Source organism: Serinus canaria, chromosome 17, assembly GCF_022539315.1.
Source record: "Serinus canaria isolate serCan28SL12 chromosome 17, serCan2020, whole genome shotgun sequence".
Lineage (NCBI taxonomy): Eukaryota > Metazoa > Chordata > Aves > Passeriformes > Fringillidae > Serinus > Serinus canaria.
Window position 1 is genome coordinate 7,633,658 of NC_066330.1, and position 17,337 is coordinate 7,650,994.

Genomic DNA, 17,337 nt, shown 5'->3' on the forward strand with positions numbered 1-17,337 from the left:
TTGAGTGCTCAGCAAGCTCAGCCAGTGGCTGGTGCAGATGGGAGAGATGTTCATGTTCCCTCTCAGTAACTGATCATTCATGGGAATAGTCCCTGGAGGGGCTCTGTTCTGGCAGGTCCTGTCACATTCCCTAAGACTCTGCTCCCTGCCCTCCCCCAGTACTTGCTTCTCTTCTCTTGGACAATACTCCATGAACTGCATTTACCTGTAAGAGATGACAGCTTTCATGCTTTCTTGTGAACTCAGCAGTTTTGACAGGAGATCTTCACAAATATCCTTTACAAAATTACGGATAGAGCCTGGAGCTCTGCTAAAACAGCAGTCCACATTCCTCTGAGTGAGGCCTGTGGCTCCCTCCTCTCTTTTCAAGGCTCCATTTGTCTCCCTTCAGGTCTGATACTGCCATTAACACAATTAAGATTGAACTAGTCTGCCGGAACCTTTAGTTTTCCTTTCCTAGATGCAATCAGATGCATTAAGAAAGCTCTAAAGCTACTTTTTTAGCTGTTAAAGGACATAATGGGTTTCCCTTATATGTGCTTGGTCAGAAGTAGAACACACAGAATTTCCCTGGTTTTGAGATCTGTCCTTATGTACAACCACTCTATTACCTTTTTAACACTCTTAATTGCTTGGTTTATGTCATTATTTCAAACCCTCAGATTTCAACATTTTGTTTGGAGGAGGTAAAAACAATCTAGCTGGTTGTCAGGAAATTTAGTTTAGACTAAAACATGTGCTGTGAGTAAGTCTGCTAAATGACCTTATGCACTTCTCATTGTAATCCAGAATTGCCAGGCAAGTTGAGTAATTAGTTGTGCAAAATGAAATAACTTTAAATCCTCACATTGAGTAATGACCCAGAAAAATCACTTAAGCTATACAATAGGAACAACTCAAAGCATCTGTCTTTATTTTCACTTTTGTAGCTCTACCCCCTTTGATGAGGAACAGACTCTCCTTCTCATCCCTTCATTCCCTGGCTCCTGGTTTTGCCCAGAACAATGTCCATGGCACAGCTCTTCTGCCCTAAGAAATCAAAAGTTGTGATAAAGCTACAGGGTAGGTCTAACAGCACCACACAAGGGTTGAATAATGTCTGATAAACCAGAAGTTCATACCTGTTTAAAGAGCTGAGATGAGCACAAGGGATGAAATCCTTCACCCAGATCAGCCAGGTGGCTGCAGAGGGAGGGAAGGGGAGAACCTCCATGTGCTGTGGATGTACCTGCTGAGGAAATGTCCCTGCTGGCCATCCAGGGGCCCCTCTGGCACCACCCGAGGCACCTTCACAGCTACACCCCCCACACCCCATCACAGCAGGTTTCCTCACCAGCTCAGCTCCCATGGCAGAGTTTTGATCTAAAAATGATTTAGTCATGGTGCAACATCAGAAGAACAGCCAAGGGGGACTACAGAGGACACCCAGGTGTTTTATACCCTCACAGTGTAAAGTCTGAGGTTTTCTAGGTGAGCCCATGGCTCCTGATGTGTCCAGTCACCTGGCTGCTCCACAGGTCCCCATTGTCAGACCATGGATGAGCCAGGGACACAGGTAGCAGATTACTCACAGCATATCTTTTAGTCTAAACTAAATTTCTTGACAACCAGCTAGATTGTTTTTACCTCCTCCAAACAAAATGCTGAAATCTGAGGGTTTGAAATAATGACATAAACCAAGCAATTAGGAGTGTTAAAGAGGTAATAGAGTGGTTGTACATAAGGACAGATCTCAAAACCAGGGAAATTCTGTGTGTTCTACTTCTGACCAAGCACATATAAGGGAAACCCATTATGTCCTTTAACAGCTAAAAAAGTAGCTTTAGAGCTTTCTTAATGCACCTGATTGCATCTAGGAAAGAAAAACTAAAGGCTCCTACAGACCAGGCTTCCAAATACAATTGAGCTCCCAGAGCTGGTGAACTCAAACCAGACTTCTGAAACATCAGGTGACAAGGGAGATATTGCCCTTGAGGCAGTGTGAGTTAAGGTACAAAACCACAGCATTTGTTTATAAAGGTGGGTAGGGAAGTGTCAGGAAAAGTTCCTTGAGCCTGCCAGGATCAGATTTCTCCTTGGCAACCTGACACATAAAAGGGTCTCGTAGCCACTGTGCTCCCAATCTAATCCCTGCTGGCTGTAAAATCCAATCTGCTACCGAGGGGAGAAGATGAAGTGTTTTAATAAGAAAATGAGCCGTTTGCAATGCACTTTTAATTGGATCAATTTTTCCTTTATTACACAATCTTTAAAAACCAAACACATATGTATGACCAGACAAGCTCTTCCTCCAGATACAGAGCAGGAGCCAAACTATTTCAACATAATCCTTAATTACTCCATTTCACCTCGTTTGGCAGATGATCATGACACTGTGTGGGAGCACCACAGCAAGCAGAGCTCTGTTAAATCATCTCAGTCGAGTTTTGTGAGGGGATGTACAGACCCTGGGCGAGGGACAGCAGGGTTTTTTTTCCCTTTTTCTTCCTGAAATCTCAGACTGGAAGAGCTGCAGGCAAGACAGAGCCCCAGGCGCTGACTGCAGTGTCCTGGCCCACCAGTGCCTCACAGGGTAGTGCTCTTTTTCTTAATCCTCTGAGTGAGAAACAGATGACAGACACTTTGTTTGAACTCTGTAACCGGGAATAGGCTGGAGTAACCAACTGCTCAGTTTACTGCACCAGCTTTTAATTTTTTACTTTAAATTTTTTTTCAAGCACTCCAGGAAATGTTATTGCTAGTAGTTGTACTGTTCATTGCAAAAAAAAAAAAAAAAATCCACGGGAACAGAAAATTACAGAGATACATATTATCATAGATAATATTGCTTTAATTATTCAGGTCCACAGTAGCCTCCTGTGTGGAGCAGTTCTTGGAAGCAGGAGAAATGTTTAAAAGAAACCAGAAGGAGATGAACTGCCATTGCCATAAAATTGGAAAAATGCTTTCAGTTAAAATGTCATGAACTGCAGCACAGCCCAGTAATCATTATCACTTCCCCAAAACACATATTCAAGATGAGAAAGGCTCCTCAAATTGCTGTCACATGCCTTGGGTAACTGCCCCTTCCCTTTCCTTTTCACCAAAAAAAAGAAGCAGAGAATGTGAATAGCAATGTAAAAGTTGGTAGCCTTGGCAAGGACACAGAGCAGCTCGGGAGGGAAGGGGAGCTGGGTCCCCTGGGCTGCCTCAGCACCATCAACCACCTCGTGTCTTAGCTCCCTTCTCCACAGGCTTTTTCCGGTACATTATAGCAGGAGAAATTGGAAGTTGCCCTGAAGGAAACTCCACCACACAGCTGTGTTTGTGTGCTCCCTCCTTCAGCACTGGCTGAGCACAACAAAGAGAGGGGAAAAAAAACCCCAAATCCCACCAAAATCTGCTTCCAGCATTTTTTCTGCAATCCCTTTAACTGCCAAACATCCAGCTAGCACAGCAGCAGCTCACCAACCTGTTTTCCTCTGCTGTTTCAGCAAGGAAAAGTATATGGGCTTACAAAAAAAAAAAAAAAAAAATCACCTGTTGCAAACATGTACGACAAGTAGGAAACAATTTGCTGGAGCATGGCAGCCACTATAAAATCAGCTTTTATATTGTCTGTCGTGGCCCCAAATTTGCAACTACACTGTTGATGGCAACAAATAAATGCACTGCAGTGTAACTATTATCTGTGGCAGATTAACATGCTACCACTGTGCCCTATTTAAATGCATCTTTCCTTCAATAAACTATTCTGGGCGAGCAGCACCACACTGAGGTACACATTTATCAGCCAGGAGAGCAGCTCTGTGGGGGCCTTGGTTCACACAGCTGCAGTTTTGTGCTTCATTTGGCCCAAAGCCTTGATGAGCAAAAACGCTGGTGCCTGCTGGTGTTGTGGAAAAAAAAAAGAATTACAAAAAAGAAAAAAAAAAATCTGAGGAATGTAGTGTTTTGCAGTTCAAGGAAAAAAAAGACAGTGCACCAATGGATGTGCTTCCAAACCTTAAAAAAACAGAAGTGAAATAGTCCCCCCTGCCCATCCTTATCTCAGAAGTGAGTAACTTGCACAGAGGAGGTGCAGATGAGTGGAAACCTATTGCTAAATGCAGTGGTCCAAAATGCAGAGTAGTGAAGTACAGGTGAACATACAATACATTGCATTTAATCTCATTTCCTACAATTTCCCATTCTGATTCCCCCAGCTCTTCCCCCCTTCCCCAGGGAGTTTTAGATACCAGATAGACCTTCCAAAGAGAGTTTCCAGGACACATTTAATAATAAAACAACAGTAAATAGCAACCCTAAATTTCCCTTATTTTTTTCTCCACCCCCCTCCCTTTTTACCCCCTTCTATCTAGCAGAACTCTGATTAGTAATAAAACCCCTTTCTTCTTACAACTCAGGAATAAAGAGGGCAATTTTCTGGCTCAGCTCGGTCTCCCACGATTGCACAGTACTCACTTCACACAGAACAGACACAATTCACAAATGGCACGACAGGGCAATCTCCTGAACACCAGAAAAATGGGAGAGACAACCCTGCCTCGTCAGGGTGGAAGCAAAGCTTCATCTCCGTGCAGCTGAAGTGGCCATTTCGTTTTATGCAGTGCTGCAAGCACAAATTGCTCTCTCTAGGAGTTGCCCAGACAACTGCTACCCAGTTCCTTGCAAGTGCCACAGGATTGCCTCTGCTAGTTCTCTAAGGGAAGGTGATTTAGAGCAGTCAGTCAGTGTTTATGGCACAAAGAAAGACACAATGGTTGAAGCTGGAAGTGTAGGAGATGTGTGGCATAAGGAGGTGAAGAGGTTTATGGAGTGACTAGTCACAAGAACCAAGACTGCAAAGGACGGATCCTTTCCATCACACTTGTTCTTATTTGTAGGGATTTTATATAAAAAAGAAGAAGAAAAAGCAGACCACCACCACCACCACAAAAGCTATTTTGTTTCTAAACACAGAACATGATGACCTCTATGCCAAATCCCCTTCAGCTATGGCACAATCTTCCTGAAGGCTTGACACTGGTTACCATCAGATTGCAAGGAGGCTGTAAGAATCTCCACTGCCAAGACAGGCTGTGCTTGCAACCAAGCCTTTAAGGGGTGGAGTATCTTCTCAGGTGGTAACTGTAGATCTTAATGCAATGATCCCAACAGTCCAGCACCAGCAGCTGCCCTTTGGGAGTAACAGCAATACCCACCGGGCAGGTGAGTCCCTCCCGGATCAGGATGTTGTAGCCGCCTCCTTTAGGAAAATGCAGGATTTCCTTACGACTGCTGTCAGCAACGATCAGGTCTCCCCTGGAATCAACACACATCCCAGCAATGCACCTGAAATCCTCATTCTCAGAGAAGAAATGGCTAATCTGGCGTCCCAGCTGCCCATCTGGGCCGACAGAGCCGATGGAGAAGCCTCCTTCCAAGTGGTGCTCGTACTGCCGGTTCTCCAGGTTGAGCCCCAGCCCCTGAGTGAAGTAAATGGTCCCTTCAGCGTCGCAGGTGACAAACTTGGGGCGCACGGCGCTGCACAGGCAGCTGTACTTCACTACCCCCACGCCACGGTCCACGGTGAAGCACCAGAGCTTGCCCCCTTCCACGTCGGTGACGACGAACTGGCCCGAGGGCAGCGCGGCGATGCCCCAGGGCTTGCTCAGCTGGCTGCGGTGACACGCCACGCAGTGGCCATCCATGGTGTACACCTTGACAGAGTTGTCGTAGCTGTCTGTCACACCGATCAGCCCGTGGCAGTTCATGGTGACAGAAAGGGGGGTCAAGTTGGGCAAGTCTGCTCCAAGGAAACTCAGCACAAAGCTGTCGATGCCACTGGGGCTCCGGCGGATCTCCTTCAGGAAGCCCTTGCGGGTGAAAACCTGGATTCGGAAATTGCCCCGGTCTGCCACGAGCACCTCCCCTTGGCTGGTGACGTGCAGGCTCACAGGGAGGTTGAACATCCCTGGCAGGCTGCCCTTGGAGCCCATCTTCTTGATGAAGGAACACTGCTGGATGCTGGTGGCTGCTTCAGGCATCCTTGGCTTGGCTGGTGAGGAATGCGGGGTGCAGCTGGGCTCCTCCTGCACCAGGTCAGGCTCCCTAAACGGTACAAAGGAGGATGCTGCATTTTCCATGAGAGATTCCTCCACGTTAACGGTGCGGGGTTTCTTTACCACCTGCCCAATCTGCAGTGGTCCCACGTGGCTCACCTTAAGGAGTTCCACCTCTTGGAGAGTCAGCTCCCTTGGGAGACTGTTTGTCAGTTCTGGTTCTTCATCGTCTGCTGTCTCCTCCAGGAGAGCTATATCCCCCTGCTTTATTTTGGCAAGGAAATAGTCACAGCGAGACATTATCTGCACTTCTGCTAAGTTCAGCAGGTAAGCCTGCTCTTCCATCACCTGGTTATTTATCTTCTCCACTTCAGTCAAAGAGGTGGTGAAGAACTTGCGTGACCTGGCCAGTTCTTCCTGGATCTTGCGCTCCTCTTTGCTGTACTCCTGCAGAACCGCTTTGTATCTGGATTGCAGATCTCTTGAAACATCCTCCAGAGCAGCTTTCCTTTTCTGAAGATCACCCATGAGCTCCCGAAGCCTGGCAAGCCTCGTCCCAAATTCCCTCCTACGCTCCTCAGCAGCCTCTTTGATAGCCATGACTCTGTGTCCCGGGGGCATGTGCGAAGCCTCCTTGCAGGGCTCGCACAAAACCAAGCCACAGCTCTTGCAAAAGTGTCTTGGCAGCCTCCTCCCGCAGACCTTGCACATGAGGAGTCCCACCACTTCCCCCAGGCCGGCCGTGTCGATGATCTTCAGCACAGTGAGGTTGTCAGTGAGCTGAGCCAAGCTGGTGATCCGCGTGATCTTGCTGCAGAAGGGGCACCGGATCCCGTTGATGCTGTTTGCCAGGAGCTTCTCCAGGCACTGCTTGCAGATGGTGTGCCCACAGTGCAGCAGTTTGGGCCTCAGGTGCTCCTCGGTGAAGGACTCCATGCAGATGGGGCACTCCAGGACCTCTCGCAGCGCGTCCGAGTTGAGAAAAGGGGCGGCAGCCATGGTGCTCCGAGGCAGCTTTATCCAGCACAGTGCCTTGTGTTCACATCTATTCCAAGGTGCTCTGATTCTGTCCAGGAAGAAAAAAGGGAAATGTGATTTATGTCACCACCAGCAGTTATGTATAAATGCAATTTATTTCTGACTTATCGCCTAACCCTGCAGAAAAAGAAACCCAGTTAGCTTTTGCATGTTGGGAAGGATGGATTAGTCATAGCTAATCTCAGGGTGGGCAAATTTCAAAACTAACTTGCAGCTCCCAGTGCGATGAATTATTCACTTGCAAGATTTGTAAAGTAGCACTGAAAGAAGTGTAATGGCACCAATATGGAAGCCCAGTAGATATTGATGACTGAATCATCTCCTCATGGCACCCATCTCCTGCTGCCAAGTCTCTGAGTTTACATAATTTACTGAAACCCAGGGAGATTAAACCAGGCATTCAAAATGTTGCACATCAAAGAAGGAACCAGATGGTGCGATGCTTTAGGACATTAATAGATCACCTCTGGAGACCTGCATTCAGATGTGACATCAGATACCAACAAAATAAATGCGCCTGGTTCACTCTGCTTTGCTAGAGCCAAAACACATTTTCAAGGTTTCATACATTTGCTTTCATAGAGGAAGTGAAAGTAGCAGGAATGCTCTGTCAGCTTCTACTCGTTCTGGGGGTGACTGTGCACGCTGAAAACACAGAGAAGGTTTGATGCCAGTGCATCTCAGTAACCTCTGCCATGCTGCACCATGCTTCATGCCAATTAAACACAGCTCAGGCAGGTATTAGCAATAATGAAGCTAACCGACAACTCCAAACATCTGAACTCCAAACACAGTCCCAGTGTTCGCTATTAGCTCCTGAACTCAGCTTAACTCCATTTAATTTCTCCTCGTTTCACAATCTCACAACGTTGACCTCGTTCTTGTCCCCTGGTTCAGTTTTACACCACTCTGGTTGCTGTTCAGCTTCAATCCAGGTTTCTCCACCCTCACATCCCTCCCAGCAGGGAGCAGATCCCAGCAGCTCTCCTGCCAAAGCAGCCATCCATTCAAAAGGAACAGAACAGGGCTCACATCATTAAGTTATTATTCACTAGACTGGGTTTCAAATCCTTTGTTATTGTACTGCTTAGCCACTAAAAAATAGGGAAGAAAAGCTTTCTTCTGGGGAAGAGGAGGAGGAGAAGGAAGTAGTTAAGTCTTTGAAATGAAGAGATAGTGGCAGAGGGATGTGAACACACAGCTCTCTCTGAGAAATGGCTGCATGCATACAGCATTCTCACTTCCCTGCTGGGTCTGTCTGCTGCCTTTCTCTTTGGGAAGGATTCTGTGTATTTCAGTTTGCTGTGTGCTCCTGTGCAGAAAAACAGCTGCAAGGAAGAAAAGTTCTTTATGCTCATGCAGAAAAGAAAAAAAGCCCCCTAATTTTAATTTGTCAGCTGCAGTTCAGAATCATTAAAGCTTGTATTTCAGGAAGAGATTCAGTGGCATGGCAGAATCTCCAGGCACCATGCTGGGATCAGCTCAAAAGTGGCAGGTTGAGTAGCATGGCCCTGGCTTTGGGGAAGCAAAAACCTGGGCTCTGCCATGGAGTACAGAAACCTTCCTCTGAAGGAGGAAAAAAATCTATGATTTAAAATGGTTTTAAAAAATGAAACACAGGATACCAGGTTCATTATTCTTACCTTCCTTGGAAACACGTCAAAAGACTCGCTTAGGGAAGAATGAGGGAGCAGCACAGGCACCGAATACTGAGAGTTACATTAAAAGCTACCTTTAAAACAAGTATTTTCATTAAAGAAACAACGGTAGATGGGATTTTAAGTCAGGCTGGGCTTTTAGAGAGCTGATTTGTATGACATTCTTTTCATATATAACCCCCTTTATCGGAATGTCAGCATGCCCTCAGTAATGGGACATTATTTTTTCCTTTTATCTCCCTCTCACACTCGGCTGTGCCTCCATGGAAGTTTCCTTAACAGCGAGTTGTTGTAGCATGTCGGTCCCTCCCGGGGCAGTTCCTCTGACGCAGAGCAGGGTATTACAGAGAGGATCAAGCCATAAAACCGTGAATTATGCGAGTTTGGTTTTCTTACATTCGGAAGAAATTTCCTGCCGTGGTTTCTCTTGTCACCCGGTAGTTTTTAGTGAGCGCTTGCGGTGAGAACACCGGCTTCACTTGTAATTCAGAGCTCGTGTCATTAACGAGGGAAAATAATGGGGTAACGCTGCAAAATAAGCGCCGCCGACAGGAGTTATCACAACAACAAAACCAGCAGGACAACCCCTGGGTTTGGAGGGAGGGTTTCACTGAAAAATCCAAGGGTTTGGCTTAGAAGGACCTTAACCTTGGCCTGATCGCACCCCTGCCATGGGCTGGGGGATGGCGTTCCACCAGCCCGCCCAGCCCGGCCCTGGGCACTGCAGGGATGGAGCGGCCGTGCAGCGACCCGTGTTGCTGTCTGACCACCGTGCCCGCACTAAGCACACGCCCAGGCTCAGTCTGCCCGCGGCCGGCCTGGGCTCAATGGCAGCCGGGCGGGCGATGCCCGGTACGGGCCCCCTCTGCCTCGGCCGCCGCGCTGGTGCCGGGGGGACAGAGCGAGGCGGCCCCCTCGCTCCTACGGCTCAGCGCGGCGGGGCGCGGCCCGGTGGCCCCCTTCCATCCCCTCTATTCCATCCCCTCCATCCCGTCCCGCCCGTCCCCTCACGCCGCCCGCCCGGGGGTCCCGCCGTGCCCGCCCCGCCCTGCAGGGGGCGCCGCCGCCGCCGCGGCCCCGCGCGCGCTCCTCACCTGCCGCCGCTCCGGGCCGCGCCGCTCCCGGCGTGCGCCGCGCGCCGCGCGTCACGTGAGCGCGCCCGCGGGGCCTGCCGGGAGATGTAGTCCGGACGCGCCGCGGCTGGCCGTGGGATGAGGAGACACCGGAGGAACGACGGCTTTTCATATTTGTTTTTTTTTTTTTTTTTTTTTGGTTGTTTGGGCTTTTGGGTTTTTGTTGTTTGGTTTTTTGTTTAATTTCGGCACGCACGAGCTATTCACTGCCCTTTCTCTGATCAGGCAGCGCTGCTGCGGGATCAGCCCCCTCCGCTTCTCTTTCACCTTCACCTTCCCCTTTCCTTTCTCTTCCCCTTTTCCTTTCCCCTTTCCCCTTCCCCTTTCCCTTCCCCTTTCCCTTCCCTTCTCCTTGTTCTACTACTTTCCCTTCCTATTGCATTTCCCTTGCCTTGCTTGCCTTGCATTCCCTTCCCTTTTCCTCTCCCATTCCTTTCCCCTTCCCCCTCCCTTTTTCCCTTTTTCTCTCCCCATCCCTTTCCCCAGCAGATTCCTGCATGTTTGATGGCTTTTACATCACCTGCTGCAAACCTGTGTTTCCTGCTCCACACCGTGCCTTGGAGCAGCCTGTGGGCTCCAGGACAAAAAGGACAATTTTTGGGTAGAGCTGCAGCTGTGAGCAGTTGCTGCAGGCTGGCAGTGGTAGCCAGAGCCAGGGATGTGGCCACTGGCCTAGGGCTGGGCTGTGCCCTGTGTATCCTGAAGCCAGTGTCACCATCAGGAGTACCGGCCCCATTCCAGCCCCATTTTTGCTTGGATGTCATGAACTTGCTTCAGGGATGGCAGAGAGACCCTGGGGGGCTGCAGAGCACACTGAGGAGTGTCAGGGTTAGGGGCTTCCTCTGGGATCAGGGGAAGCCACAGGAACCGTGTCCTTTCCACCCTCTGTGCCACAGGAACCGTGTCCTTCACACCCCCTGTGCCACAGGAACCGTGTCCTTCACACCCCCTGTGCCACAGGAACCGTGTCATTCACACCCCCTGTGCCACAGGAACCGTGTCCTTCACCCTCTGTGCCACAGGAACCGTGTCCTTCACACCCCCTGTGCCACAGGAACCGTGTCCTTCACACCCTCTGTGCCACAGGAACCGTGTCCTTCCCACCCCCTGTGCCACAGGAACCGTGTCCTTCACACCCCCTGTGCCACAGGAACCGTGTCCTTCACACCTCCTGTGCCACAGGAACCGTGTCCTTCACACCCCCTGTGCCACAGGAACCGTGTCCTTTCCACCCTCTGTGCCACAGGAACCGTGTCCTTCCCCCCCTGTGCCACAGGAACCGTGTCCTTCACACCCCCTGTGCCACAGGAACCGTGTCCTTCACACCTCCTGTGCCACAGGAACCGTGTCCTTCCCCCCCTGTGCCACAGGAACCGTGTCCTTCACACCCCCTGTGCCACAGGAACCGTGTCCTTCACCCCCTGTGCCACAGGAACCGTGTCCTTTCCACCCCTCTGTGCCACAGGAACCGTGTCCTTCACACCCCCTGTGCCACAGGAACCGTGTCCTTCACCCCCTGTGCCACAGGAACCGTGTCCTTCACACCCTCTGTGCCACAGGAACCGTGTCCTTCCACCCCCTGTGCCACAGGAACCGTGTCCTTCACACCCCCTGTGCCACAGGAACCGTGTCCTTCACACCCCCTGTGCCACAGGAACCGTGTCCTTCACACCCCCTGTGCCACAGGAACTGTGTCCTTCACCCTCTGTGCCACAGGAACCGTGTCCTTCCCACCCTGTGCCACAGGAACCGTGTCCTTCACACCCTCTGTGCCACAGGAACCGTGTCCTTCCCCCCTCTGTGCCACAGGAACCGTGTCCTTCACACCCCTGTGCCACAGGAACCGTGTCCTTCCACCCCCTGTGCCACAGGAACCGTGTCCTTCACCCCCTGTGCCACAGGAACCGTGTCCTTCACACCCCTGTGCCACAGGAACCGTGTCCTTCACACCCCCTGTGCCACAGGAACCGTGTCCTTCCCACCCTGTGCCACAGGAACCGTGTCCTTCCCCCCCTGTGCCACAGGAACCGTGTCCTTCCCCCCCTGTGCCACAGGAACCGTGTCCTTCCCACCCTGTGCCACAGGAACCGTGTCCTTCCCCCCCTGTGCCACAGGAACCGTGTCCTTCACACCCCCTGTGCCACAGGAACCGTGTCCTTCACACCCTCTGTGCCACAGGAACCGTGTCCTTCACACCCTCTGTGCCACAGGAACCGTGTCCTTCACACCCCTGTGCCACAGGAACCGTGTCCTTCACCCCCTGTGCCACAGGAACCGTGTCCTTCACACCCCTGTGCCACAGGAACCGTGTCCTTCCACCCCCTGTGCCACAGGAACCGTGTCCTTCACACCCCTGTGCCACAGGAACCGTGTCCTTCACACCCCTGTGCCACAGGAACCGTGTCCTTCACACCCCTGTGCCACAGGAACCGTGTCCTTCACCCCCTGTGCCACAGGAACCGTGTCCTTCACACCCCCTGTGCCACAGGAACCGTGTCCTTCACCCCCTGTGCCACAGGAACCGTGTCATTCACACCCCCTGTGCCACAGGAACCGTGTCCTTCCCACCCTCTGTGCCACAGGAACCGTGTCCTTCCCCTCCTGTGCCACAGGAACCGTGTCCTTCCCCCCCTGTGCCACAGGAACCGTGTCCTTCCCCCCCCTGTGCCACAGGAACCGTGTCCTTCACACCCCCTGTGCCACAGGAACCGTGTCCTTCACACCCTGTGCCACAGGAACCGTGTCCTTCCCACCCTCTGTGCCACAGGAACCGTGTCCTTCACACCCCTGTGCCACAGGAACCGTGTCCTTCCCCCCCTGTGCCACAGGAACCGTGTCCTTCACACCCCCTGTGCCACAGGAACCGTGTCCTTCACCACCCCCTGTGCCACAGGAACCGTGTCCTTCACACCCCCTGTGCCACAGGAACCGTGTCCTTCACACCCCCTGTGCCACAGGAACCGTGTCCTTCCCTCCCTGTGCCACAGGAACCGTGTCCTTCACACCCTGTGCCACAGGCAGCACCTCATGGTCAGCCCAGGGCTGAGGTGCAGCGTGAGCTCTGGAGGCTGAGGCTGGCAGGAATTCAGTGCCTGGGCAAGAGGCAAGCCCTCAGTTTAACCATTTCCCAAATCCCTCCATGTGGCCTCTCTGCCTGCAGCACTTTTCCACTGCTCACCTGCTCCAGCCGCCCCGACCTGCACCGAAGGAAACACCTGCATTATGCAGCAAGGCTGGCCACCTTCTGCTCTTGCTGGTTTTTTCCACTTTGTTTAGAAAATAACAGTTCCTTTGGAAGGGATCTACGTCCCTGGAGCTGCAGGGATCAGCAGTGTGGGCAGAGGGTGCACTCAGAGGCTGCAGGAGCAGATGCAAAGCCTGGCCAGGGCTGCAGAAGAAAATGAGTGAGATTTCTTTTTTTTTTTTGGAATGAGTCCCCTGTTTCAAGCCCCAGTGGCTCCTTGGGTGTGTTGCTGTGCCCAGGGAGAGGACACAGGGTTCACTCCCAGTTCCTGGCCTCACCAGGGAAATGCTGTTTCAGTCCCTGATATATGGGGAAGAAAAATGGATGTAAACATTGAAACCAGGGTGGTCTGGCAGATCTTGTGAGGCCACCCACACCTGAAAATGAACAGGGTGAGGAAAAAACAATGGTAGAAATAGGAAATAATCTTTCAATGCATCCTGGGGAGAAAACAAAGGACTCTCTGGATTTAATTAGAGGTGACAATGACCAGATGATGATGTTATCCATCATGTGTGAGTGTGGGGACCCTACATGGCAAGGAAGGATGGGAAGGTTGTCCAGCCCAGGACCCCAGTCACCCTGCCAAAGCTCCTTTGCCAAAGCTGTGTTACAGGGGATACTTTTGAAATCCCCTTTTACAGAGGGTTATCAGAGGTCTCTTTTTTTCTTTTTACCTCAGGCTTGCAAGTGTGTAAATATCTCATCTGAAGCTGAAGTGAAATCCTGCCTGTCCAGCCTGCAGGCAGCAGAGATGATCTGCCCCCAGATTCTCTTTGCTGGTGATGCCTCAGGTTTTAGCTTTTATATTTTTCACATTCTGTGCCACTTTAGTGTGTACTTCTGAGCTTCACATGAGGGGATGGTGAACTCTGTGCACAGAGCAGGGAGACAAAACAATTCCTGCTCCAGCTGGGCGCCAAGGACAAATGATCCAAATCTCAGCCCAGGAGCACAAACCCCGTGGGCTGGAGAGAGAAAAACAAGCAGGGTGGGAGTGCCTGGGCTAAAGCTGGGATGGGACAATGAACTGCAAGGTGGGAATGGAGCAGAGCTGATCCCAGGGAGAGACCCCATGCCCGGCCGTGCATTTTGGGGCCATTTTGGGTCATCTTGGGTGCAGCCCTGGCTGGGCTCTGGTGCTGCCCAAGGTGGATCCATGGAGGCCTTTAATAAATCCCTGCTTTATTCTTTAGCTCTGTCCAGCCTCTGTTTTGGGTCAGCCTTCCCAAGGGGATGCCTTTGGGATCATCCCCAGGGCAGTGAGGCTGTGGCAGGCCAGGTGTCACACATGCCACCAGTCACAAGCACAGTGGTGCAGTTCACACCTTGGTGTTGGACCTCAGGATCACGTTTAATTGAGTTTGGTTAATCAGCTGGGAGCACAGCATCACCAGGGAGAGGGGATGTGAAGAGGGGCAGAGGCAGTGTGGATATAAAGGTACTCTTCCCCAGGAGCTATGGTGACAGGACAAGGAGTTATGAGTACGAATTGAAACAGGGAAGTTTAGATTAGATATTGAGAAGAAGTTTATTACTGTGAGGGTGGTGAGGCACAGGTTCCCCGTGAGGTTGTGGCTGCTCCATTCCTGGACATGCTCAAAGCAAGGTTGGGTGGGGTTTGGAGCAACCTGGTCTAGTGGGAGACATCCCATCCTATGGCACGAGGTTGGAGTGGGATGATCTTTCAGGTCTCCACTCCAGCCCTTCACATTCTATAAGCAGGAGATTAAAAGAGGTCATGGAGCCTGACGCTGGGGAGTTTATCAAGCACTGACACCCAGGGGATGTGACACATTCTGTGTGCTGCACTGCCCTTCCCGGGGCTGGGCTGAGGACGGAAGGATGAGAGCCCACGGGTGGCATGGAGCGAGGGCAGCGAGGTGGGGGGATGGTGTGAATGCTGGGATGGTGTGCCCAAAGCCAGGGTGGTGTGCTGCATGCCAGGATGGTGTGCCTGTGCCAGGATGGTTTCCTAAAGCTGGCATGGTGTGCCCAAAGCCGGGGTAGTGTGCCCAAAGCCGGGATGGTGTGCCCATGCCAGGATGGTGTTCCCAAAGCTGGGATGGTGTGCCCAAAGCCGGGATGAGGTGCTGCATGTTGGGATGGTGTTCCCAAAGCCAGGACAGTGTGCCTGCTGGGATGGTGTGCCGCATCCTGGGATAGTGTTTCGCACACTGGGATGTGTGTTCCCAAAGCCGGGATGGTGTTCCCAAAGCTGGGATGATGTGCTGCACACTGGGATGGTGTTCCCAAAGCCACGATGGTGTTCCCAAAGCTGGGATGGTGTTCCCAAAGCTGGGATGCTGTGCTGCACACTGGGATGGTGTTCCCAAAGCCAGGATGCTGTGCTGCACACCGGGATGGTGTTCCCAAAGCCACGATGGTGTTCCCAAAGCTGGGATGCTGTGCTGTACACCAGGATGGTGTTCCCAAAGCTGGGATGCTGTGCTGTACACCAGGATGGTGTTCCCAAAGCTGGGATGCTTTGCTGCATGCTGGGATGGTGTTCCCAAAGCCAGGATGGTGTGCCCGTGCCAGGATGGTGTTCCCAAAGCTGGGATGCTGTGCTGCATGCTGGGATGGTGTTCCCAAAGCCAGGATGGTGTGCCCGTGCCAGGATGGTGTTCCCAAAGCTGGGATGTTGTGCCGCACGCCGGGATGGCGTGCCGCATCCTGGGATGATGTGTCCCATCCTGGCATAGTGTGCCCACGCCGGGAGGGTGTTCCCAAAGCCAGGATGGTGTGCTTGCTGGGATGGTGTGCCACATCCTGGGATGGTGTTTCACACACTGGGATGGTGTTCCCAAAGCCGGGATGCTGTGCTGCATGCTGGGATGGTGTTCCCAAAGCCAGGATGCTGTGCTGCATGCTGGGATGGTGTTCCCACAGCCAGGATGGTGTGCCCGTTCCAGGATGGTGTTCCCAAAGCGGGGATGCTGTGCCGCACGCCGGGATGGCGTGCCGCATCCTGGGATGATGTGCCCCATCCTGGCATAGCGTGCCCACGCCGGGAGGGTGTTGCCAAAGCCGGGAGGGTGTTCCGCACGCCGGGATCCCAGCGCCGTCCCGCCGCGGTGCCACGAGAGGGCAGCAGGGCCCCACGGACCGGCACGGCCGCGGCCGCCCCGCCGGGCCGGGACCCCGCCGTGGGGAGGGTCCGGGCAGCCCCCGCAGTGCCCATCCCGAGCTCCGCGCCCGCATCCCGCAACCCCCCGGCCGCGCTGAGCGCATGGGAATGGCATTCCCACCTGGGATTCGTGCCGCGAGGCCCAAAAGTCGCCCAGCGGCTCCTCGGGAGTAATTCCCCTGCCCAACCCACGCTGAGCTCCGGGACTGGGGTGTTGGTGGTTGTTTGGTGGTTTGGCTGGGGCGGTGTTTCCCCCTTATCCTAAAAGGGTTTGGGTTGGAAGGGACATTAAAGCATCCTATTCCACCTCCTGCCATGGCAGGGACACCTTCCAGTGTCCCAGGCTGCTCCAAGCCCTGTCCAGCCTGGCCTGGGACACTGCCAGGGATCCAGGGGCAGCCACAGCTGCCAGGGTCTCTCCTCCCTCATTGGAAAGAATTTCTTCCTGATATCCCATCTAACCCTGATCTCTGCCAGCCATTCCCCCTTGTCCTGTCCCATCCTTCCTGCACACATGGATGGATGTACCAGACTGACTCCCCTGGACACTGTGCCCATGCCTTCCTCACAGCCCCAGCAGTGTCTGCCATCACTAACAGTGGGCAACATTAAATCTGTCCAAGCTCTTCATAGACCTGGTGGCCACTGCACTGACAACATCTCAGGGCAGGAGAAATTCTCAGGCAAACACATCTATTGATTTCCTTTCTAACTCCCTTTGGATGGATTTACCAGCAAAAAGGGAATTATTCCACCAGGTGATAGCCAGGCAGCCTGTGTCAGTGGATGTGTCCTGGCCACAAGTCCCCACTGTCCCACCTGTGGTGGCACTAGGTCTGTCCTGTGAAGGGTGCTTTATGGGGAAGGTGGACTAGAATTCCCTCTTCCTTGCATAAAATGCAAATCCCAGGTCCTAAACCAAGCCCAGCTGAGCAGCCTGTTGGTATTGGTGGGGTTAACCTACTGAGCCTGTAGGAATCCCTACCTGGGTCTGTTCCCACTGTTCCCTCTACAACTCCAGCTGGAGAACCTTCTCCTGTCCTTGTTCCAAGCATTTCTGCTCTTCAGGAGATATCACATCCTACCCTTGATATAGCTGCATTCTTGTGGC

The 17,337-nt window shown here is 52.2% G+C and overlaps 2 protein-coding genes across 4 annotated transcripts in view; one reads left to right on the forward strand and one right to left on the reverse strand.

The window, feature by feature from the left end:
• Positions 1 to 17,337, forward strand: part of ASTN2 (astrotactin 2) — a 299,849-nt gene that overhangs the window by 185,126 nt on the left and 97,386 nt on the right. The window lies entirely within an intron of this gene.
• Positions 2,197 to 9,862, reverse strand: TRIM32 (tripartite motif containing 32). Of its 3 annotated transcripts, none has more exons than XM_050981024.1 (2): positions 9,814 to 9,862; positions 2,197 to 7,089 (listed from the first exon to the last, which is right to left on the reverse strand). In XM_050981024.1, the coding sequence occupies exon 2, from the start codon at positions 7,020 to 7,022 to the stop codon at positions 5,079 to 5,081; it is 1,944 nt and encodes a 647-aa protein (XP_050836981.1). In that variant the 5' UTR covers positions 7,023 to 7,089; positions 9,814 to 9,862; the 3' UTR covers positions 2,197 to 5,078. The 3 variants fall into 3 exon arrangements, with proteins under 3 accessions (XP_050836981.1, XP_018773351.1, XP_009091753.1); XM_018917806.3 differs by lacking the exon at positions 9,814 to 9,862 and adding an exon at positions 9,116 to 9,663; XM_009093505.4 differs by lacking the exon at positions 9,814 to 9,862 and adding an exon at positions 8,705 to 9,082.

What these genes read in the sequence shown, in the direction of transcription:
- TRIM32 (XM_050981024.1), bottom strand. Translation starts at nt 7,022, where the DNA reads ATGGCTGCCGCCCCTTTTCTCAACTCGGACGCGCTGCGAGAGGTCCTG.